At 37.9% G+C, this 25,365-nt stretch overlaps 2 protein-coding genes across 6 annotated transcripts in view; both read left to right on the top strand.

Annotated features, from left to right (window-relative positions):
* NUP62CL (nucleoporin 62 C-terminal like) overlaps positions 1–12,841 on the top strand; it is a 77,176-nt gene extending 64,335 nt beyond the window's left edge. Inside the window, exon 10 of the mRNA XM_068533092.1 lies at positions 11,937–12,841. Coding sequence (XP_068389193.1) covers positions 11,937–12,028 — 92 coding nt within the window. The 3' untranslated portion in view covers positions 12,029–12,841. The remainder of the gene's footprint in view (positions 1–11,936) is intronic.
* Positions 12,842–17,618: 4,777 nt separating this feature from the next.
* Positions 17,619–25,365, top strand: part of RBM41 (RNA binding motif protein 41) — a 62,954-nt gene continuing 55,207 nt past the window's right edge. For 3 of the 5 annotated variants that reach the window (XM_068533638.1, XM_068533636.1, XM_068533635.1), the window contains exons 1-5: positions 17,619–17,656; positions 20,735–20,851; positions 21,414–21,606; positions 22,064–22,268; positions 24,155–24,226. In XM_068533638.1, the coding sequence (XP_068389739.1) occupies positions 17,649–17,656; positions 20,735–20,851; positions 21,414–21,606; positions 22,064–22,268; positions 24,155–24,226 (595 nt within the window). In that variant the 5' untranslated portion in view covers positions 17,619–17,648. The remainder of the gene's footprint in view (positions 17,657–20,734; positions 20,852–21,413; positions 21,607–22,063; positions 22,269–24,154; positions 24,227–25,365) is intronic. The other 2 variants (XM_068533639.1, XM_068533637.1) reach the window with 1 other exon arrangement.

The raw sequence follows: 25,365 nt of genomic DNA, 5'->3' as shown, positions 1-25,365 counted from the left end.
AGTTTCTGCTGTATAACAAAGTGAATCAGCTATATGTATACATATATCACCATATCTCCTCCCTCTTGCATCTCCCTCCGACCCTCCCTATCCTACCCCTCTAGGTGGTCACAAAGCACCAAGCTGATCTCCCTGTGCTATGCGGCTGCTTCCCACTAGCTACCTATTTTACATTTGGCAGTGTATATATGTCCATGCCACTCTCTCACTTCGTCCCAGCTTACCCTTCCCCCTCCCCGTATCCTCAAGTCCATTCTCTAGTAGGTCTATGTCTTTATTCCCATCTTGCCCCTAGGTTCTTCATGACCTTTTTTTTTTTTAGATTCCATATATATGTGTTAGCATACAGTATTTGTTTTTCTCTTTCTGACTTACTTCACTCTGTATGACAGACTCTAGGTCCATCCACCTCACTACAAATAACTCAATTTCATTTCTTTTTATGGCTGAGTAATATTCCATTGCATATATGTGCCACATGTTCTTTATCCATTCATCTGTCGATGGACACTTAGGTTGCTTCCATGTCCTGGCTATTGTAAATAGTGCTGCAGTGAACATTGGGGTGCATGACTCTTTTTAAATTATGGTTTTCTCAAGGTATATGCCCAGTAGTGGGATTGCTGGGTCATATGGTAGTTCTATTTTTAGTTTTTTAAGGAACCTCTATACTCTTCTCCATAGTGGCTGTATCAATTTACATTCCCACGAACAGTGCAAGAGGGTTCCCTTTTCTCCACACCCTCTCCAGCATTTATTGTTTGTAGATTTTTTTGATGATGGCTATTCTGACTGGTGTGAGGTGATACCTCATTGTAGTTTTGATTTGCATTTCTCTAATGATTAGTAATGTTGAGCATCCTTTCATGTGTTTGTTAGCAATCTGTGTATCTTCTTCGGAGAAATGTCTGTTTAGATCCTCTGCCCATTTTGGGGTTGGGTTGTTTGTTTTTTTGATTTTGAGCTGCATGAGCTGCTTGTATATTTTGGAGATTAATCCTTTGTCAGTGGCTTCATTTGCAAATATTTTCTCCCATTCTGAGGGTTGTCTTTTCGTCTTGTTTATGGTTTCCTTTGCTCTGCAAAAGCTTTGAAGTTTCATTAGGTCCCATTTGTTTATATTTCCATTTCTCTAGGGGGTGGGTCAAAAAGGATCTTGCTGTGATTTATGTCAAAGAGTATTCTTCCTGTTTTCCTCTAACAGTTTTATAGTGTCTGGCCTTACATTTAGGTCTTTAATCCATTTTAAGTTTATTTTTTATTTTTATTTTTTTAATCAGTCATCAATTTTATACACATCAGTGTATACATGTCAATCCCAATCGCCCAATTCAGCACACCACCATCCCCACCCCACCGCGGTTTCCCCCCCTTGGTGTCCATACGTTTATTCTCTACATCTGTGTCTCAACTTCTGCCCTGCAAACCGGTTCATCTGTACCATTTTTCTAGGTTCTACATACATGCGTCAACATATGATATTTGTTTTTCTCTTTCTGACTTACTTCAATCTGTATGACAGTCTCTAGATCCATCCACGTCTCAACAAATGACTCAATTTCGTTTCTTTTTATGGCTGAGTAACATTCCGTTGTATATATGTACCACAACTTCTTTATCCATTGATCTTTCGCTGGGCATTTAGGTTGCTTCCATGACCTGGCTATTGTAAATAGTGCTGCAATGAACATTGGGGTGCATGTGTCTTTTTGAATTACGGTTTTCTCTGGGTATATGCCCAGTAGTGGGATTTCTGGATCATATGGTAATTCTATTTTTAGTTTTTTAAGGAACCTCCATATTGTTCCCCATAGTGGCTGTATCAATTTACATTCCCACCAACAGTGCAAGAGGGTTCCCTTTTCTCCACACCCTCTCCAGCATTTGTTGTTTTGTAGATTTTCTGATGATGTCCATTCTGACTGGTGTGAGGTGGTACCTCATTGTAGCTTTGATTTGCATTTCTCTAATAATTAGTGATGTTGAGCATCTTTTCATGTGCTTCTTGGCCATCTGTCATTTTCAGTTTATTTTTGTGTATGGTGTGAGGAAGTGTTCTAAATTCATTCTTTTACATGTAGTTGTCCAGTTTTCCCAACACCACCTATTGAAGGGGCTGTCTTTTCTCCATTGTATATTCTTGCCTCCTTTATCAAAAATAAGGTGACCATAGGTGCGTGGGTTTATCTCTGGACTTTCTATCCTGTCCCATTGATCTATATTTCTGTTTCTGTGCCAGTACCAAACTGTCTTGATGGCTGTAGCTTTGTAGTATAGTCTGAAGTCCAGGAGTCTGATTCCTCCAGCTCCATTTTTCTTTCTCAAGATTGCTTTGGCTATTCGGGGTCTTCTGTGTTTCCATACAAATTGTAAAATTTTTTCTTCTAGTTCTGTGAAAAATGCCATTGGTAGTTTGATAGGGATTGCACTGAATCTGTAGATTGCTTTGGGTGGTATAGTCATTTTCACAATGTTGATTCTTCCAATCCAAGAACATGGTATATCTCTCCATCTGTTGGTATCATCTTTAATTTCTTTCATCAGTGTCTTATAGTTTTCTGCATCCAGGTCTTTTGTCTCCTTAGGGCGGTTTATTCCTAGGTATTTTATTCTTTTTGTTGCAATGGTAAATGGGAGTGTTTCCTTAATTTCTCTTTCAGATTTTTCATCATTAGTGTATAGGAATGCAAGAGATTTCTGTGCATTAATTTTGTATCCTGCTACTTTACCAAATTCATTGATTAGCTCTAGTAGTTTTCTGGTAGCAGCTCTAGGATTCTCTCTATATAGTATCACGTCATCTGCAAACAGTGACAGTTTTACCTCTTCTTTTCCAATTTGCATTCCTTTTATTTCTTTTTCTTCTAAAACTTCCAAAACTGTGTTGAGTAATAGTGGTGAGAGTGGGCAACCTTGTCTTGTTCCTGATCTCAGTGGAAATGGTTTCAGTTTTTCACCACTGAGAACGATGCTGGCTGTGGGTTTGTCATATATGACCTTTATTATGTTGAGGTAAGTTCCCTCTATGCCTACTTTCTGGAGAGATTTTATCATGAATGGGTGTTGAATTTTGTCAAAAGTTTTTTCTGCATCTATAGAGATTATCATATGGTTTTTACCCTTCAATTTGTTAATATGGTGTATCACATTGATTGACTTGCATATATTGAAGAATCCTTGCATTCCTGGGATAAACCCCGCTTGATCATGGTGTATGATCCTTTTAGTGTGCTGTTGGATTCTGTTTGCTAGTATTTTGTTGAGGATTATGGCATCTGTGTTCATCAGTGATATTGGCCTGTAGTTTTCTTTCTTTGTGACATCTTTGTCTGGTTTTGGTATCAGGGTGATGGTGGCCTCGTAGAATGTGTTTGGGAGTGTTCCTTCCTCTGCTATATTTTGGAAGAGTTTGAGAAGGATAGGTGTTAGCTCTTCTCTAAATATTTGGTAGAATTCACCTATGAAGCCACCTGATCCTGGGCTTTTGTTTGTTGGAATATTTTTAATCACAGTCTCAATTTCAGTGCTTGTGGTTGGTCTGTTTATATTTTCTATTTCTTCCTGGTTCAGCTTCGGAAGGTTGTTCTTTTCTAAGAATTTGTCCATTTCTTCCAGGTTGTCCATTTTATTGGCATAGAGTTGCTTGTAGTAATCTCTCATGGTCCTTTGTATTTCTGCAGTGTCGGTTGTTACTTCTCCTTTTTCATTTCTAGTTCTACTGATTTGAGTCTTCTCCCTTTTTTTCTTGATGAGTCTGGCTAATGATTTATCAATTTTGTTTATCTTCTCAGAGAACCAGCTTTAGTTTTATTGATCCTTGCTATTGTTTCCTTCATTTCTTTTTCATTTTTTTCTGAGCTGATCTTTATGATTTCTTTCCTTCTGCTAACTTTGGGGTTTTTTTCGTTCTTCTTTCTCTGATTGCTTTAGATGTAAGGTTAAGTTGTTTATTTGAGATGTTTCTTGTTTCTTGAGGTAGGATTGTATTGCTATAAACTTCCCTCTTAGAATTGCTTTTGCTGCATCCCATAGGTTTTGTGTCATCATGTTTTCATTGTCATTTGTTTCTAGGTATTTTTTAATTGCCTCTTTGATTTCTTCAGTGATCTCTTGGCTATTTAGTAGCTTATTGTTTAGCCTCCATGTGTTTGTAATGTTTACATTTTTTTCCCTATAATTGATATCTAGTCTCATAGCATTGTGGTCAGAAAGATACTTGATACGATTTCAATTTTCTTAAATTTTCTAGGGCTTGATTTATGACCCAAGATATGATCTATCCTGGAGAATGTTCTATGAGCACTTTATAAGAAAGTATATTCTGTTGTTTTTGGATGGCATGTGCTATAAATATCAATTAAGTCCATCCTGTTTAATGTATCATTTAAAGTTTGTGTTTCCTTATTTATTTTCATTTTGGTTGATCTGTCCATTGGTGAAAGTGGGGTGTTAAAGTCCCCTACTATGATTGTTTTACTGTCGATTTCCCCTTTTAAGGCTCTTAGCATTTGCCTTATATATTGAGGTGCTCCTATGCTGGGTGCATAAATATTTACAATTGTTCTATCTTCTTCTTGGATTGATCCTTTGATCATTATGTAGTGTCCTTCTTTATCTCTTGTAATAGTCTTTATTTTAAAGTCTATTTTGTCTGATATGAAAATTGCTACCCTAGCTTCCTTTTGATTTCCATTTGCATGGAATATCTCTTTCCATCCCCTCACTTTCAGTCTGTCTGTGTCCCTAAGTCTGAAGTGGGTCTCTTGTAGACAGCATATATACATACGGGTCTTGTTGTTGTATCCATTCAGCCAGTCTATGTCTTTTGGTTGGAGCATTTAATCCTTTTACTTTTAAGGTAATTATCGATATGTATGTTCCTATTACCACTTCTTAATTGTTTTGGGTTTGTTACTGTAGGTCTTTTCCTTCTCTTGTGTTTCCTGCCTAGAGAAGTTCCTTTGGCATTTGTTGTAAAGCTGGTTTGGTGGTGCTGAATTCTCTTAGCTTTTGCTTGTCTGTAAAGGTTTTAATTTCTCCGTCGAATATGAATGAGATCCTTGCTGGGTAGAGTAATCTTGCTTGTGGGTTTTTCCCTTTCATCACTTTAAATATGTCCTGCCACTCCCTTCTGGCTTGCAGAGTTTCTGCTGAGCTGTTAACCTTATGGGGATTCAGTTGTATGTTATTTGTTGCTTTTCCCTTGCTGCTTTTAATATTTTTTCTTTGTATTTAATTTTTGATGGTTTGATTTTTGATTAATATGTGTCTTGGTGTGTTTCTCCTTGGATTTATCCTGTTTGGGACTCTCTGCACTTCCTGGACTTGATTGACTATTTCCTTTCCCATATTAAGGAAGTTTTCAACTATAATCTCTTCAAATACTTTCTCAGACCCTTTCTTTTTCTCTTCTTCTTCTGGGACCCCTATAATTCGAATATTGGTGCATTTAATGCTGTCCCAGAGGTCTCAGAGAGTGCCCTCAGTTCTTTTTCATTCTTTTTTCTTTATTCGGCTCTGCGGTAGCTATTTCCACTATTTTTCTTCCTGGTCACATATCTGTTCTTCTGCCTCAGTTATTCTGCTATTGATTCCTTCTAGAGAATTTTTAATTTCATTTATTGTGTTGTTCATCCTTGTTTGTTTGCTCTTTAGTTATTCTAGGTCCTTGTTAAATGTTTCTTGTATTTTCTCCATTCTATTTCCAAGATTTTGGATCATCTTTACTGTCATTACTCTGAATTCTTTTTCAGGTAGACTGCCTATTTCCTCTTCATTTGTTTGGTCTGGTGGGTTTTTGCCTTGCTCCCTCATCTGCTGCATACTTCTCTGTCTTCTCATTTTGCTTGTCTTTCTGTGTTTTGGGGGTCTCCTTTTCTCAGGGTGCAGGTTCGTATTTCCTGTTGTTTTTGGTGTCTGTCCCCAGTGGGTAAGGTTGGTTCAGTGGGTTGTGTAGGCTTCCTGGTGGAGGGGACTGGTGCCTGTGTTCTGGTGGATGACGCTGGATCTTGTCTTTCTGGTGGGCAGGGATGCGTCCAGTGGTGTGTTTTCGGGTGTCTGTGAACTTAGTATGATTTTAGGCAGCCTCCCTGCTAATGGGTGGGGCTGTGTTCCTCTCTTGCTAGTTGTTTGGCATGGGGCATCCAGCACTGGAGCTTGCTGGCTATTGGGTGGAGCTGGGTCTTAGCGTTGAAGTGGAGTTCTCTGGGAGAGCTCTTGCTGAATGATATTACGTGGGGCCAGGAGGTCTCTGATGGTCCAATGTCCTGAACTCGGCTCTCCCACCTCAGAGGCTCAGGCCTGACACCAGGCCAGAGCACCAAGACCCTGTCAGCCGTGTGGCCAGGTACGTGGGAATTTTCTTGCCTTTTGGGAAGTCTGAGGTCTTCTGCCAATGTTCAGTAGGTGTTCTGTAGGCATTGTTCCACATGTAGATGTATTTTTGATGTGTTTGTGGGGAGGAAGGTGATCTCCACGTCTTACTCTTCCACCATCTTGAAGGTCTCCCCCATCACCACCTTAATGTATCAGTGGTGAGATCAGGATGAGAATTCTCATGGCAGAGTGGAGAGCTTCGTATGTTTTTAGAAACACTGTTCTTCCCATCAGATCACAGTTAGCAGTAAGAATTCAAGTATATTTATTCTGAGTGTTACTTTAGTTTCAGTAACCTGGGAATCTTCTTAAAATTACCTATGACAAGTGGGAGAACAGTGTTCTCTCTCTTTCTCTCTTTTTCCCCCTCCTTCCCTCTCTTCCTTTCTTCCTCCCTCCCTTCCCCTCTCTCCCCCTTCCTACCTCCTTCTTCCCCTTTTTGAATGAGAAATAAACCTTAATTAGGTTAAACTCCTGAGATTTCAGGGTTGCTTTTAAACAGCAGCCTAACCTAATACTGAAGTATATTCTACAGCAACTAAAACCTTAAAAGCTGTCTTTGGCTTAGCAGGCATGCAACAATGAGGAAGCCCATATTGGAAGCTGAAAAGATGGCCAACCATATTAAGCAGTGAGAATAAATGTTAAAACTCTTGCCTCACATAAATTGGAGGTCATATTATGTGCCTACTCAGCAGGCACTTCTACAAGAAATTGGGAATCAAAACCTTATTTGTGTGGGTTAGTTTTTTACACTAATTGAAATTTTTATTGAGGTAATTGTGGATTCACATTTAGTGTAAGGAATAATATAGGTCCTGAAGAAATAATATAGAGTCGCTATTGATAGTTTACCTAGTTCTCCCCAGTGATAGCATCTTACAAAACTGTAGTACTGTATTGCAACTGGGGTATTAACATTGATAAAATTTGTCTTGTTCAGATTTCTACAGTTTTACTTGTGTGTGTGTGTGTGTGTGTGTGTGTGTGTGTTTAGTCATATACAATTTTATCACATGTGTAGGTTTGTATATCCACAACCATAGTAAAAATACAGAATAGTTCCATTACTACAAGAATTCCTCATATTCCCCTTTTATTGCCACACCCACCTCCCTCCTACCATATCCCCCCTACTCCCTGCCCCCTAATTCTTGGCAACCACTAATCTATTCTCCCTTTCTAAAATTTTATCATTTCAAAATACTATATAAGATGAAATCATATAGCATGTATCCTTTAGGGGTTGGCTTTTTTTCACTTAGCATAATTCCCCAGAGATTCATCTAAATTGCTATGTGTATCAGTGGTTTGATCCTTTTTGTTGCTGAGTAGTTTTCCATGGTTTAGATGTACTACAGTCTGTTTACACATTTACCTGTTGTTGTAGTACATCTTAGGTGTTTCCAGCTTTTGGCTACTTATGAGTAAAGCTTCTATGAATGTTTATGTACAGAGTCTTGTGTGAACATAAGTTTTCATTTCTCTTGGATAGATGCCCAAGAGTGCAATTGCTAGGTCATATGGTAGTTGCGTCTTTACTTTTATTTAAAAAACTGTTACACTGTTTTCCAGAGAGACTGTACCATTTTACATACCCACCAGCAATGTATGAATAATCTAATTTGTCTGCGTCCTCAACATTTGGTATTTTCACTGTTTTTTTTCATTTTAACCATTCTGGTAGATGTGTAGTGAGATCACTGAAGTTTTAATTTGCATTTTCCTAATGGCTAATGATGTTGAACATCTTTTCATGTGCTTATTTGTCATGAGTATATCCTCTTTGATGAAATGTCAGTTCTTGCCTTTTGTCCATTATCTAATTGGATTTTTTTTTTACTGTTGTTTTGAGAGTTCATTATATATTCTAGATACTAGTCCTTTGCTAGCTCTGTGGTTTGCATATATTTTCTCCTACTCTGTACCTTGTCTCTTCTTAGCAGAGATGTTCACAGGACAAAAGTTTTTAAAATTAAGTCCAGTTTATCAGTTTTTCCTTTTATGGATCATGCTTTTGGTGTGAAGTCTAAGAACTTTTTGTGTAGTCCTACATACCCCCAATTTTCTCCTCTGTTTTTTCCTACAAGTTTTATTGTTTTATATTTTATATTTAAGGCTGTGATCCATTTTGAGTTAATTTTTGTATAAGATGTGAAGTTTAGATCAACGTTTTTTTTTCCTCTATGGATATCAAATTGTTTTCTGGGATCTCTATTCCGTAGATCTATATGTCTTTCCCTCCACCAATACCACACTCTCTTCATCAATGTAGCTGTATAGTAAGCCTTAATATCTTGGAGAGTAATTTCTCCCACTTTATTTTTCTCCATCAAGGTTGTTTTAGCTATTTTAATTCCTTTGCATTTCCATAAAAATTTGCTGGGATTTGATAGGAATTACATTAAATTTATAGATCAGTTTGGGGGAAAATTGACATCTTTACTGTGCTGATTCTTCTCATCCATGAACATAGTATGTCTCAGTATTTATTTAGGTCTTCTTTGAGTTCTTTCATCAGCATTTTGTAATTTTCAGCACCCACATCATGTATATGTTTTGGTTTTGTCCGACTTATACCTAAGTATTTCATTTTATTTGTAGTGATTGTAAATGATATTGTGTTTTAAATTCTGATTTCCACATGTTCATTTTTAGTACATAAAAACACAATTTTTATATGTTGATCTTGTATGCCTGCTGAACTCACTTCTAGGAGTTTGGTATTTTGGGGTTTTGTTTTGTTTTGTTTTTGATTCCTCGGGATTTTCTACATAGGTAGTTACATCATCTGCAAAAAGGGACAATTTTATTTTTTCCTTCCCCATCTGTATGCTATTCATGTCTTTTTCTCACATTACACTGGCTAGAACTTCAGGACCATGCTGAATAAGAGTGGTGAGAACAAACGTCTTTGCCTTGCTTCTGAGTTTAGTCTTTCACTGGAAGTATGATTTTAGGTATAGGTTTTTTTGTAGATGCTTTTTATCAACTTGAGGTAATTCCGCTCTTTTCCTGACTTTTTTTATCATTAGTTTTTATTATTAATGAGTATGGATTTTGTCAAATGCTTTTTCTACATCAATTGATATAATCATATGATTTTTCTTCTTCAACTTGTTGATATGGTGAATTACATTGACACATTTTTAAACATTGATCCAACCTTACATTTATGGAATAAATTCTACTTGGCCCTGGTTTCTAGTTCCTTTTATATGTTGGTTTGCTAGAATTTTCTTGAGGATTTTTAAGTGTTTGAGAGATTTTTTAAAATTGTTATTTTATATTGGAGTATAGTTTATTTACAATGTTGTGTTAGTTTCAGGTGTACAGCAAAGTGATTTAGTTATACACATACATATATCTATTCTTTTTCAGATTCTTTCCCATATAGGTTATTACAGAGGTTTGAGTTGATTTTTGTTCATAGTTAGAGGTAGGGGGTCAACTTCAGTTCCATGTAGATATGCAGTTGTCCCTGTATTATTTGCTGAAAAAGACTATGCTTCCCCCCATTGTATTGTCTTGGCACCTTTGTTAAAAATGAATTGACCATAAATATAAGGTTTTATTTCTGGACTTCATTTCTGTTCCATTGATCTCTATGGCTATCCTATTGTAATACCATGCTGTCTCGATTACTGTAGCTTTGTAGTATGTTTTAAAATTGGGTGGTGTAATTCCTGCAATTTATTATTCTTTTTCAGATTGCTTTGGCTATTATGGGTCCTTTGTCTTTCCATGTAAATTTTAAAGCTTGTCTATTTCTACCGAAGTAGCCTTCTGGAATTTTCATAGGCACTGCATTGAATTTGTAGATCAATTTGTGGAGAACTGACATCTTAACACTATTGAGTCTTTCAATCCATGAACATGGAATATCTCTTCATTTTTTTAGATCTTCTTAAGTTTCTCTTAGCAATGATTTATAGTTTCCAGTGTACAAGTCTTATAGTTCATTTGCTAAGTTTATTCCTGAGTGTTTTAATTCTTTTTTATGCTACTGTGAATGGAGTTGTTTTATTAATTTCACTTTCATATTGTTCAGTACAATTGCTTTTTTAATAATGTCAAATGTATATGGCATATTTCTCATCAAATTTTGACTATTACTAGCATTTTACTTCTAGTATGATATATAATTTAATAGGCCTGCAGGGACAATCACTGACACATATCATGGGACCAGAACTCTGGGCAGTTAAGTGCCTAGGTGCAGTTTTTGCCCTTAAGGAATGAAACTCCTGAAAAATGTAAAGTATGTTAATACAGAGATAGTCTTGAGAATTCAATTTGAAGCCATGACAAAATATTTATGGTAAGCCTCTCTTAATAATGCTGACTTGTGTTTCTCGACATTTCATTGATTTTTAAAAATGTTTATAAGAGTACTCTTTTGCATTTAATATGTATCAATCAGCAAATTAAGTAGTCTGTGCTTATGTTGACACTTCTGGCCTCAAGTTAATGGCTTGTTGTAGTGCTCATTTGTGTTTCTGTCACATTGAAAAATGTTACTCAGGGGGAAAAAATTGGTCCCTGCAGTTAGTTATTACAACAGAAAGGAGATGTGTTTTCCCAGACTGTTCTCCTAAGCCTTTCAGTAGACAACCATCATTTAAATCACTTGTTCTTAAAAGGTGTGATCTTACGGAATGCCTATATGTCATAAGATAGAATGAGGTATTATACTTCAAAAACTGCAAAACATTGGTTCTTTTCCAATTGGCTGAAGAAAATTAAAGTATATTGCCCCACATTTTTTAGTTTTTCTCTTGTAAAGTTTTCCTTACATTTTTGGCACCAGTTATTGCTTATCAACCAGTGAGCATTAGTGAATACTAAAACAAATGACCAAATTTATTTGTGCACATTAACAGAAAAACTCAGATTATCACACTTACTTCAACAGCTTATTTTTACTGCAGAAAGTTACTGTTCTATATGGTGAAACTAATGGTATTTTGTGTTGTTCTGCCCCTGAGCAAATTAAGGACCACCAAGTTAAATAAATCATTAGAAAGGAACTGAAATGTGAAAATATTCAGTGTACTAATTTTCTTATAGGCAGCAAAGACCTACCAAAATCTACACATTCAATTTCATGACCATCCTGTATGACACTTTTAGGCTGTAATGAGTAAAAAGCAGTTAACACTTCTCTTCAACAAAATACAAATGTCAGGTAGACTGTTACTTCCCTGAAAGCTAGGGAGAGCAAATCAAGAACAGTCTTGTGCAATAGTTTCCAACCAGACAGAGGCATGTTTTTCTCTTCCTCTGTATTTTCTAATACTTAAAGCTATTAAAATTGACATGTATGGGACTCCCCTGGCTGTCCAGTGGTTAAGACTCCGCACTTCCACTGCAGGGGGCATAGGTTCAGTCCCTGGTCGGGGAACTAAGATCCCACAAGGTGCACGGTGTGGCCAAAAAAAAAAAAAAAAAAAAAATTGACACGTAAAGTTTTGTCAATCATATGTTGAAGGGAGAATGTAAGTTACGTTCCTGGGATATTTTGTCCTCTGAGTAATGATGTGTGCCTTTTCCCCTTATAGACATGCTGCAAAGGAAGGTAGAAGAGGTACAAGTTTTCCAGCATCGTCGTTACAAGGAGCAGGAATGCAATGTCAGGATTGCTTTTGATTGAATGACCCTATCTTCAGCATGCTGTTTTTGGATTATACATTACCTACCAAGTTTGATGGTGTTTGTTAGAGTAGTATTTACAGTTAATATTTAATCTTTGGTGGCAATAAAGGCTGCATGTATTTTTTCCCCCACTTAAATATTGTGCTGTTGGGAATGATACTGTAGTTTGGCTTTTAGTATTAGCAAATCAAAACTATATCAGCTCTTCTGTCTAGAGAGCAACCCATTTGACTCTGTGTGTGCAATTCATGGCTTACTCTGCTAGATTCCATATCTTACTGCCAGCACGCATTGTCCTTTTCACTGCAACCAGATCATAAAGAAATGTTTGCCAAAAAATAGATGTCAACCAGTCTTTACTGGGTGCCTGTTAACATTCAACGTATAGTGTTAGCTACTGTGAAGTCTCTCCCCTCAAAAGAACTTACTGTCTACTTTGAGATATACTTAATGCCTGTCTGTATAAAAAAACAGTATAGACAATACAAGGAAGTGTGTTATGAAGTACAGAAAGTATGCTGTAGAAATTCAGAGAAGGGAGGAAGAGTTAGGATGGATTTGGGACTTGATTTAGGTTATTTTAAAAAGGGTATGGTTCAGGCAATTCATTTATTTTGATGTACAGATAATCTGGTGTTTTACTTGGTTTTAGCATATGATTTATAGTTGTATATTTGTTTATCAAGAAAAAGCGTTGTTCTTAGTTTGGAAACAGTCTGATTTCTTGTGTTTCATGTTTTACCTAAGTCATAAATAAAGGCAATGCTCTGAAAAATAAAAGTATAACACTAAAATAAACAACTTAAAAGTTTTTGAGTGACTAAAGCTTAATTGCCTGTAATTCCTGAGCTGAATTTCTGTTGTACTGACTGAACGTGACCATCCTGAAGGGTACATATTATGGAAAGAAAACATTTTTGAAATGAGTATTAGCGATTTACATCACCTTATGAGTAAACCAAATATCAGAACTTACATGGCCTCTTTTTTTCCTACCCACACTTCTCAAAGTAGCAGCTTCTAATCGAGTAAGTTTTCATTACCTCTCAAAATTACAGAGACCATTTAACTTTATGGATGATTTCTGTAGGTAAACAGCTTTTGAGTATTATCTTGAGTAATCTTTAGTGTTTGAATACAATATTATTATCCTAGATAAAGACATTTTCCCTATTGTTTTTGGCAGTTCAACTCTTATAGTCTGCGAATACGTTAAGTTCCACATTCAGTAAAGAGAACATAGTATATAGAAGGAAATACTGGATTTAGTCTTGTCCCTGCTTAATTAACTGGACAGATAATTTCATTTGGAGCATTATCTTTTGTCTATAACATGAAAGAGTTGGACCATATGAAGGTTTTCCCAACTGGAAGAAACTAGTTTTCATTTCTCTCAAGGTTTTTGACTCCTTAAGGTCTTTTCACTACCAGTACTTGCTTACTGTAAACTTCCTCAGTAAAATAAAGAAAGAGGAGGCTACAATACTCCTGTTGACTTTGCATTGGCAGTTCTAATATTTTTTTTCCAGGACATAAAAGAGGCATGTGATACAGAGTGAAGTAAGTCAGAAAGAGAAAAACAAATACCGTATGCTAACACATATATATGGAATCTAAAAAAACCAAAAATGGTCATGAAGAACCTAGGGGCAGGATGGGAATAAAGACGCAGACCTACTAGAGAATGGACTTGAGGACATGGGGAGGGGGAAGGGTGAGCTGGGACAAAGTGAGAGAGTGGCATGGACATATAGACACTACCAAATGTAAAACCGATAGCTAGTGGGAAGCAGCCGCATGGCACAGGGAGATCACCTCCGTGCTTTGTGACCACCTAGAGGGTGGGAGGGAGGGAGATACAAGGGAGAAGAGATAGATATGGGGATATATGTATATGTATAGCTGATTCACTTTGTTATAAAGCTGAAACTAACACACCATTGTAAAGCAATTATACTCCAATAAAGATGTTTAAAAAAAAAGGCTAAAAAAAAAAAGAGGCATATGAATGGCAAGTGGCTTCCAGATCAATGCAGTAATACTGTGGGTTTACTGGTAGATCTCAGTGTACTGTTTGGAGCCTTGGACTAAATCGTTTTTAAGGTTCCTTCTGACTCTGGTTCTAACATGTGTCTAAAACACATGGCATTGTTGAACAGATATTAATTAAAAGATCAGAAATAACCTATTCTTGCCAGTAATTTTAAGGCTACATTTATGTTAGGTACTGGAATCTTGAGACCCCTCTCCCCCACAGCCATTGGTAAAGACCAGCTAAGATATTAGCTGAAGGAGAATTCTTAAATTTGTCGTGCTGACACTTTCCCAGTGCTTATCTACTTTTTTTGTCCTCTGAAAAAGACAGCATTTATGCTATCTCATTTGGAGGATTTGAAAGACATGCACAGTTGTTTACTCTTAATATTAGATGAGTGATGCTATCCCTCTTCAAGAGAAGATTTTTGGTTTTAGCATGTTCTTTCATATCTGGAAATTATAATTACTTCATAATGTATTCATCAGAAGTGTGCTGTGAACAAAGCACCTAAAAAGGACAAAGCCTGAAAATATGTCTATGTTAAGGAGGAACTTCTGGCTTAAACTAACCTTGTTAAATTGTCAGAAAGACAAATGAGGCATATTTTTCAGTTTGTCGTAAACTCTTCTGGGGGTGAAATTGTGAAATTACCTCGTGCTAAGATCTCTGTGCCCATGAATAACATCTAGAAATCTCAAAGCTTTTAATATACTGTCCGATATCCTTTTGAAGTGGGGAGAGGATGCTGTGGGGAAATGGAATAGCTACTATTCCACAGGTAATAAATTTGGCAGAGCTAGAAATAGCCTGGTTTTCCTTCTAGTGCAATTTTCTGAATGTTTGTCCCTTGGTACCTACCACTTGGACTGGCTACAGTTATACACAGGTACATAGAGTGCTTCCTTATGACCTTGCTTTGTAGTTGTAATTCCACCCCATGTATGTCTTTTTAGCCATTCATTCTCCACTCATCCCACCTAGTGGATTTGTAATGTAGTGTGTATCACTTCAGTACCAATAGAATGTATGTTTTATAGGAAGTTGTATACAAGTCTGGTGTGGTGGTCAGTGTAGTAATCTGTTCCGCCCTTTGCCGCCTTCCCAGGGGACAGACACACTAGCAACTTTGGTGTATTCTTCCATTTCCTTGTTGATCAATGTGTCAATTGGACAGTTTGGTTGAGCAGCAGAATTCAGCCCACCACCATATAGGATTTACTTAATGCGGGTTATGTTATGACCCACACTTTGTTTTTGCTTAGATTCCATCCCTGTTCTGTGCCAAAACCACAAAATGGTGCATGTTAGAGCTGCATTCATTCACCTTTGTGCTTCAAGAGCACAGTCATTTGCATATGCTAGGTCTTGGATAACTCTAGTACTTTCCATGACATTCTCATCTGTTAGAAATTCTCAGGACAGGAAGTATAATGTCTTCTAGTAGCTGCTCTTTGGTCTGATCCTCTAACTTGAGTGTGGCAATACAGACAGTTTGAATAAGTCTGAACCTACTGGATAAACTTGGGATATTTGCTCATAGATGACCATGCTGCAAGTGATTTTAAAAGCATTCTTTTGTATAGTACTTTATAGTCACCCTATTCTGAAGAATTATCGCCATTTTACAGATGAGGAAACTGGCCTAGACCAGTTAAAGAAACTTAATGAAACTTACATAGTCTTGTAACTTGCCAAACAAAAGTTCAAGTCCAGATTGCCTACTATGTTATATTGTCAATAACTGTGGGAACTGAGAATCCAAGCAGTGTGACCCCCCCCCCAAACCCATGATCCTTTTCTTCTTTGGCTCTTTGTGGTATAAGAAGGGTTCTCTTTAATTAAAAAATATATTGACTAGGTAATATAATCATGTGGTTCAAAATTCAAGAAGATAAAGTGAAAACTTTTATCCCTCACCATCCAGTTCCCTTAACCCGGAATCATTTACTTATCACTGTCTTATGTTTTCCCAGAGGTATTTTATTGCATATACAAGCAAACACATACATACATTCCTTCTTTTTTAAAAACTAAAATGGAAGCACACTATACACATCGTGCTGTACCTTGCTTTTGCACTACATGTATTTTAGAGATTGTTCAGTAGCAGTCCATAGAGAACTTTGTCGTCTTTGGGACTGCTGCATAGTTTTCCATTGAATGGATGTATAACATTCATGGATATTTAAGTTGTTTCCAATATTTTGTTATTATACACAAGGTTGCATGACTAATTTTATATATATATACAAAATTTTATAATATATATAGTTTATAAAATTGTATAACCTATAATTATATATGTACACATACAATTAATTTCTTGAGGACACATAGTATTGAGGATAAGTTGAATTGTTGCTTTAAAGGAAATGTGCATTTATGATTTAAATTGTATCCTCAAGTTGCCTTCCACAGAGGTACCAATTTATGTTTCTACCAGCAGTGTATTGAGAATGCCTGTTTCCCCTCAATCTCAACAAAACAAGTGTGTTCTCAAACTTGTAGATCTTTACTAATCTGGTGGGTGAAAAATGGTAATGTACTTTTAGAAAATAAACTTTATTTTTTAAGAGAAGTTTTAGATTTACAGAAAAGTTGCATAGTACAGAGTTCTGTATTCCTCCACTCAGTTTTATTTAGTGTTAACATCTTAAATAACTGGTATATTTGTCACAGCTAATGAACCTTATTATTAACTAAAGTGCATAGTTTATTGATATTTCTATATTTTTTACCTAGGGCCCTTTTCTGTCCCAGGATCCCACATTATATTTGGTCATCATGTCTCCTTTGATTCTTTTGGTTGTGACAGATGCTCAGACTTTCCATATTTTTGAGGACCTTGACAGTTTTGAGGAGTACACATTAGGTATTTTATAGTCAGTGTACTTTGAAATTTACATCTCACTTGTGAGATTAAACATCTTTCTTTTCGTGTCCTTAAGGACATTTGTATTTCCATTTCCGGGAACTAGGAGCCCATTCTCTTAACCACTGTGTTCTACCACTCTCATGATTCATTGTAATTATCAATAAAAACATTCATGGGCCTGAATACACGTGGGTTTCTGATTCTCAGGATAGGAAGTACAATGTCTTAGCCTCTGTTAGAGACAGAGGAGAACCATTTGTGCTAGTGATGTGGTCAAACTTGAGTCTGATCACTGCAGAGGATGAACCAGAGGCTCGACTGGAAACAGCAGGTAGGTGGGATTCGGGATAAGAAGTCCTTGAAAGCAGAAGCAGGTTTGATAGGGACACATTCAAGGGAAATTAGAGGGGCCAGGATTTGGTGATACTGGATGAGAGAGTCAAGCAGTCAAAGGCGACTCCTAGGTTTATGAGCTGAATATTTTGGATGTTACCTTTAACCTATACAAGAAATCCAAGAGAAATACTTGAACAATTTACAATATACCGGTTGCTCAGTACGTACTCTGGGTTCCTAGCTCTGCGAGACTACAATTCCCAGGATCCTGCGCTCCACCACAATCCCCTTAGAGTCTGCCGCGCAGAGTTCTGGGACTTGAAGTCCGCGGCCTATTTACCCAAGTTAGAGCTAGGGGCCTGTGGAAACATGAAGAGGTAAGGGCTTGTCTGAGAGCAGACGGCGAAGGGAGCTTTGTTCTATCTTTTAACTCTTCAAGTGGCTTTTGTTACTTTGGGTTTGGGGTATGCCACGTTCTGGGGACGCGGTTTCGTGTGAGCGGGAAGACAAAGGAGGAGGGAAAAGGGGAGACGGGCTGGACAGGCCTGTAGGGCGAAGTTCAGGAAGGGCCGCCGCTGCTGCCGGTCCCCGTAAGGCATGCCCTCCCGGCACAGGCACCTAGGCAACGGCGCCGGCCCCGGGACAGATGCTGTGGCTCCTTCCTATTTCAGACGGACCCACCCAGGTAAAAGGGTCTTGGCCGATTGATGAAACCGGCCTGCGCCGGAGAAACGCGGGCCAGCTCCTCCCTGTCCCGCCCTACCTCCACCCCGTTCTCAGAAAGGGGCCCAGGGTAGGCGCGTTTATTCGCAGTGTTTGTGTGTTAAAGAGGACTTTCTCGGGCTCAGAGACCATGTAGCATTTTCAGGTCTTAAAGTAAACAAGTGATACTTTGTTTTTACAAATTTAGAAGCAGGGTGCCAAACCGGTTCCATGTATTGTAAGAAAAGAAAGGCACCGCTGCGAGCAGTTCCCCCTACTGGTTCTGCAGGAAATGGCAGCTTTAACGTGGCTGGTCTTTGTGGAAAGCCTGAGCTTACAATTATTGACGGTACCCAAAGCCTTTTGAAAGGATCCTCATTAAATTAGTTCTGTATTCATTCTGCAAGTAGAATAATCACTCTGGAATAGAGCGGTGCATTTAAATTCTTACTGGTATAATGCTCTCCTGCACTGTCAGTTTCTGCATCTTTTTCAAAAGAAGTTTCTGATTTTCCTTGTCTCAAAATGACTTTTAAAAAATGTTTGTATATCTTTCATACATGCAGAATAATGTATATATACAGGTTAAAGAATAATAATAGACTCGTACTCACTACAAGCTTTAGAAATAGAACATTACCAGTATCGGTAACATAGATGCTGTATCATTTGATAACAGCAGTATCATCGATACAGTATTCATAGAACATTACCAGTATCAGAAGTCCCCTGTGTGCCCTTCCCTGAGTGCTTCTCTTCCCTCCCCGAGGGGATCACTAGCCAGTATTTTGCGTTAATCATTCCCTTGCTTTTTTCTTTTTAAATAGTTTTATCACATACGAATTTATATCTAAACAAAGTGTTGTTAGTGTTATCCCATTTTCAGCTCTACGCAGACACATACATGAATTTTTCTGTGACTTGCTTTTTTTCACTCCACATTTCTTTTTGAAATTCATGTGTACTGATGTATTTAGCTATGGTTTATTCATTTCAAAGCCACTTTAAACTTAGCAAGAACTTTCAGAATTCGAAATAATAAGTAAAGATTAAGATACTTAAAAGGAATTTTTGAAAACCCTGGCCCTATGGATACTTTAAAATGTCCCAAAGTTGGTATAAGTCTGTCTAAAGTATGGGAATCTTGCTTATAATTATGGGAGATACATCTTTTAGGTCTCATCATAACCCCAGTAGTAAAGGGCTATTTTTTAAGAAAGGTATTTAATATTTATTTTCCTCATGGAGTTAACTCGCTTTGTTTTTGTCTTTTATAATCATTTGTTGCACACTTAAAAGGTCCTGCTATTTCTTTACACTCAGAGTTTTTAATTATTTAGGGTTAGTTAGCTCATATTAGCATTACCTAGATTTCTACACAGTAGTGCTTAAGCTGTGAAATGTTATGACCCCCTTCATCTTTGTTTCTATACTCTCTTCTTTGGTAATCTTCTCCTCTCTCACAGCTCCAGATCCTGACAACACAGATGACTCAAGATTTCCATATGCAGCCTCAGACTCTTATCTATGCAACAGTTCTGCTATCACTTTCCTTTTAGCCAGTATCATATTGTCACCTCAGACTCAGTATGTCTTTGAAGCATTCCTAATACTTCATCCTGGTATTTCAGTTGTAATAGGTAGTTGACTCAACACGGCTAACACAATAATGACTTCCCTTTCCCAAACCATTTAGTCCATCTGGAACTTCCTCTTTAGTTCATTGGTCCCATCTCTCAGTTACACAGCTTGAAATTCAGGGTTATCTTTCACTTCTCCCTTACCCCTACCTTCAAAAGGCCTTTCTCATCTAACCCTTCCTTTCAATTTCTATTACCACTCCAGTTTGTACTTTCATCACCTTATGCTTGATAAATTATAGTTTCCTAACTAGTTCTTCTGGTTTCTTTCTTACTATTCCATACTATTCCATAAGGCTTATTATAACCGCATTCATTTTCCTAAACCATCACTTGTACCATGTCACTTAACTACCTAATAAATTGCTTTCTAATACACGTACATTAAGGTCCAGACCTCTTAGTTGGTGTATTTAAGGCCATTCACAGTCTGAGTCTAATTACCCTTCCAACATGATCTCCCAAGGCTCCCATACATGAATGCCAGCTAAATTGAACTTCTTCTTATCCCCCAGAACGTAGTTCTGTCTCTTCATACTCGTTCTCCCTGTTCTTTCCTTCATCATACTCAATCCTTCAAATGCCAGTGTAAGAATTACCTTTCCCAAGTCTTCATTTACTACCTTGCCTCCCAATTATCTTTCTTCTGTGAACTACTGATTTGGCATATGCTTCATAAAGAAGATATAAAAGATATAAAATCTTTCTTTCTCTCTCTCTCCCTCTGTCCCTCTCTCTCTCCCTGTCCTTTTCCCTCTCCCTCTCTCTCCCTCCCTCGCTCCCTCCCTCTCTGTCTCCCCCTCTTCCCCCCCTGCCCCACACATGCACTCAACACATACGTATCTGTTACCTTTCCCTAAATAAATTGCAAGCTTCTTGATGATAAAGACTCTGTCTTGAATATCTTTGACTCCATCAGTACCTAGCACAATGCATTCATTGTGTGTAAACAGGTATTTAGTTAATGTTTGTGGAATGAATGCTGAAGGACAACAAATAGAGACGTGTCTTTGAACAAATGGAATCACTAATGGTAGATAATATTGATAAGGAATATATTTTGAGATTAACTGTCTCTTCTACTTTCCACATATATTCTTGTATCTATTCCAGGGTAAATAGCTGTGTGAAGAGTGATGAGCACGTCCTGGAGGAGCTGGAAACAGAAGGGGAGAGGCAGCTGAAAAGCCTCCTTCAGCATCAACTTGATACCAGCGTCTCCATTGAGGAGTAGGTATTGATTTTGCAAACAGACTATCATAGACCCTCACCTCCAGGTGACAGACGCCTCTTAAAGTCTGGATGTAACACTCCTCTCTCAGCCCGCTTTCCTTGGCAAACTTCTACTTATTAGGCAGGGTTTTACTTCTGTGTCTCCTCCCCTAGGAAGCCTCCCATATCCCACTCCGTCCGGCCTAAGTACCTTTCCTGTGTCTTCCTTTAACATACATAGCACTTACAATCCAGTATTATCATTGCCTGTTTACTTGCCTCTCTTCTACAGTTCTTCCACAAAAGCAGAAACTGTTTTTATCTTTTTTACTGTTTCATCCTCAGTACCTGGCACAGTCTCTGATGCCTAGTAGGTGCCCAGTAAATAAATATTTGATTCAGTCATTAGTCCTGGATTACTGGTGGAGTTCCATATCATTACAGTGGTGCTTCAGCCTAGAAATAGTATGTGAGAGAGAAATTGCCACTGAGTTTCACTGTGCCTCTTAATGGCGAGCCCCATTTCTGTGAATTGTGGTAACTTGAAGATGTTCTTACTCTCTTCCTGCTTGTTCTGCAGATGTGTCTCTAAGAAAGAGAGCTTTGCTCCTGGTACTATGTACAAGCCCTTTGGGAAGGAAGCAGCTGGGACTATGACTTTGTCCCAGTTCCAGACACTGCATGAGAAGGACCAGGAGACTGCTTCTCTCAGGGAACTAGGGCTTAATGAGACAGAAATCTTGATTTGGAAGAGCCATGTTTCAGGTGAAAAGGTGAGTGGGGCACATTTTTTCTGGAGAGTAAAAAGTAAGATCTTTTCATTTTGGTACTGAGAACCTTTTCATTTTTAGTTCTCACAACACTGAGCCTTGTGTCTGAATCTTCTTTGGTTTTTAGGTAAAAGAGAAGCTGCTCCTTGACTTTTTTCCCCCTAAACAAATGGGATTTTATTTTATTTTTTAAATTTTATTTATTTATTTTTGGCTGTGCCACGTGGCTTGTGAGATCTTAGTTCCCTGACCAGATATTGAACCCGTGCCCTCGGCAGTGAAAGTGCAGAGTCCTAACCACTGGACCGCAGGGTAGTCCTGCTCCTTGACTTCTTAGCTAACATGCCTGTAAATGACCATTTCTGGGCCCTGATCATTTTCTTTCTTGTTTAAGGCATCAGATTGTCACTTTCAGGGTGTGTCCTTTGTGATCTATGCCATCTCATTTCTCTTATTTCAGAGGACGAGACTTAGGGCAACCCCTGAAGCAATACAGAACCGTCTTCAAGATATTGAGGAAAGAATCTCAGAGCGTCAGCGCATCCTTTGCCTGCCACAGAGATTTGCAAAGAGCAAACAGCTGACCCGGCGAGAAATGGAAATAGAAAATTCTTTATTTCAGGGAGCTGAACGTCACTCCTTCCTCAAGGCTCTTTATTACCAAGGTATGTGATCGCCACTGACTTGATATGTTCTTTCACTGGCAGAAAGATTTAACATCAGGGCATTAACTATGAAGAGTTAGTGAAGGGAGTAGGGGAAAGATGAACTATTGATACTCTTGAGGAATGTGTAGTCCCTTGAGAAAGACAAATATGTACCTAGTTAGTTGCAGTACAACAGGAAAATTGCTGTTGTAGAGATGTGAATAAAATGCTGAGGGGACACAGGGATAGAACATCTAAGTCTAATTGGGGGAGTCAGGAGTTGACATTTGTACCAAGTCTTGACTGATCAACAGGCACTTGTCAGATAAATAGTGGGGAGAGGGCATTACAGATACTGGGTGAGTAGGAATAGGATTGTGAAAGAACCTGGTGTGTCTAGGGAACAGTGAAAAGTTCAGTGTGGCAGGAAGTACAGGACACAGTGAGGACTGACGGGAGATGATACTGGAAAGGTAGGTGAGGCTAGACTGTGAAGGGTCTTTAGGTAGAACTATAAACTAGCACAAAATATATAGATAAACGGTGTGTGTCTTAACCAGAAAGAATGGGTTTAACAGGTAAGTTTTGCTAGGCACTGTGGAAGGTATGCAGAAGTTTAAGAAATGGTTCCTGACTTTGTGCCAATTGCTGGTTGGAGAGAGAAACGTATAACATTTAGTAACAATGCTAGATACAGTTGTTAAGGGCTGTAGGAGTTCAGAGGAGGGAAAGGCCACTGTGCGTTGATTGGCATGACTGAACATGGCCTCTCAGAGGAGGTAAGATTTAAATGTTCTTTTAATACTACTAAGTCTTCAGGAAGGAGAGGGAAAGGCATTTCACTAGCAGCAGTTGTTGCAAGCACTGTGGCGTGTTTGGAGGTGTCGTGAGAGGCAAGGTTAGAAAGGAAGCTAAAATTTTTGAACTTTATTTGGCAGGTAGTATAGACCTATACAGAGTTCGTTATTCAGTTAGTCATTTTGGATATGGTTAAAGGTCTTTGAGCCAGGAGTAACATGATAAAAGCAGTATTTGAAAGTGATTAGTGGCCAGTAAATAGGATGCACGAGAGGGAGAACTGGAAGCGGGGAGAGCAATTTAGGAGGCGTTACAGTCATTTCAGCAGGAGGAGCTGACTAGGATGATGGCAATGGAATTGGAAAGAGAAGTAGGTATGATTATAAGAGACATTACAAAAGAAGAATTGGTAAAACTTGTTGACTGAGAATGAAGGTCAGTGGAGAGAAATGTGTCAAAGATAGCCCAGGTGCTTCAACGCTGTGTAATTTAACAGTTGGCAAAATTAAGGAAGCCTTTATGGGGAAGTTTTGAGGAAAGATGATGAGTTTGATTTTAAACATGTTAAATTTGTGAGACCGCAGGATCATCAAACGCAGATATCGAGGAGGCTGTTGGAAATGCAGCAGTGAAGCTCAGGGGAGAGGGCAGAACTAGGTCCATAGAATTGGGGCTCATCTATGCTTAGACCATAGGTAAAGCCAACAGAATGAATGAGTGATTTGTTAGAGACAGGGAGACCATAGACATGGAAGAGCAGTGGTGAAGGAAGGAAAGAAAGAATGAACAAACAGCCTTTGGTGGAGAGACATTATAGCATACTGATTAAGAACATGGGCTCTGGAGGCAGACTGCTGGGAACATTCCTGGCTCCCCCGCTTACTAGCTATAAGATGTTGGGCAAGTTACCACTCTATGCTTCATTTTCTTCATGAGAATATTAATGAGAATATTAATAGTAGCTATGTTTTAAGGTTGTTAGGAGAATTAAGAGAGGTAATACATGTGAATCACTTAAAGCAGTACCTGGTATTTGGGGTGGGCGGGTGGTATATGAATCTGTTCTGTTTCCTATCTTTGAAACTCCTTGCTTTACACCTTCACAGCATACCACAAAAAGACAAGTGCAGACAAGTACATGACCTCAATGAAGAGGAAGATAAAATTAGGCACAAAAGGCAAGTCGAGAGTTTTCTTACAGTGTTAGATTTAGGAATGTAACCTAGGGTCCCAGACTTCTAAGTTGAGTTCTTATTTAATTCCATATTCAGTATATGACAATGTTTATAGGACATGATCCACAGGGAGCATATTATCCTGATACAGAATATTAAAGAGAGGAGTTAGTAGAAGTTGTAATAAAGCTTTTACATTTAGTGTTGTTGATATTTTTCTCTATACCTTTAAGTTATTATACCAGACATAAAGTGACCTTAATGAATTTTAGATCCTATTTTGTCACTAATTCTGAATACTTTTATTAATCAGTAACGTATAACTATTGATGATGATATAATAGCTAATATTTTATTTTTGAAATGAACTTACAATAAAATTGCCTGTTTATTTGGGGGGGGGGGCTATGTGTACAATTCTGTGAATTGTAAATCGTGTAAATCACACAGATTCATGTAACCACCACCACAATCAGGATAGAGAACAGCTCCATGACCCTCAAACTTCCTCATACTATCCATTGATAGTCACTCCCAACTCCACCCATAATCCCTGGCAATCACTGATCTATTCTCCATCACTGTGATTTTGTCTTTTAGAGAACGTCATATAAATGGAATCATACAATATGTAATCTTTTGAGAGTGACTTCTTTCACTCAGCATTGTGCCTTTGAGATTCATCCAAGTTGTTGTGTGTACCAATAGTTCATTCATTTTGCTGAGTAGCATTCCATTGTATGAATGTTCCAAAGTTTGTCATCCATTCACCCATTCAAGTGCATTTGGGCTGTTTCCAGGTTATGGTGATTATGAATAATACTGATATGAATATTCTTGTACAGGCTTTTGTGTGAACATAAAATTTTTATTTCTCTAAGGTAAATATCTAGGAGTGGGATTACTGGGTCATATGGTAAGTGTTTGTTTAACTTTATAAGAAACTGCCAAACCATTTTCCAGAGTGGCTGAACCATTTTGCATTTTCACCAGCAATGTATGAGAGTTCCAGTTGCTCTACATCTTTGTCAGCATTTGGTATTGTTGGTATTTATTTTAGTTATTCTAATAGCTGTGAAGTCGTATCTCGTTGTGGTTTTAATTTGCATTTCCTTAATGGCTAATGATATTGAACATCTTTT

This window comes from Eschrichtius robustus, chromosome X, assembly GCF_028021215.1.
Source record: "Eschrichtius robustus isolate mEscRob2 chromosome X, mEscRob2.pri, whole genome shotgun sequence".
Lineage (NCBI taxonomy): Eukaryota > Metazoa > Chordata > Mammalia > Artiodactyla > Eschrichtiidae > Eschrichtius > Eschrichtius robustus.
This window is presented reverse-complemented; position numbering and strand designations above follow the sequence as displayed.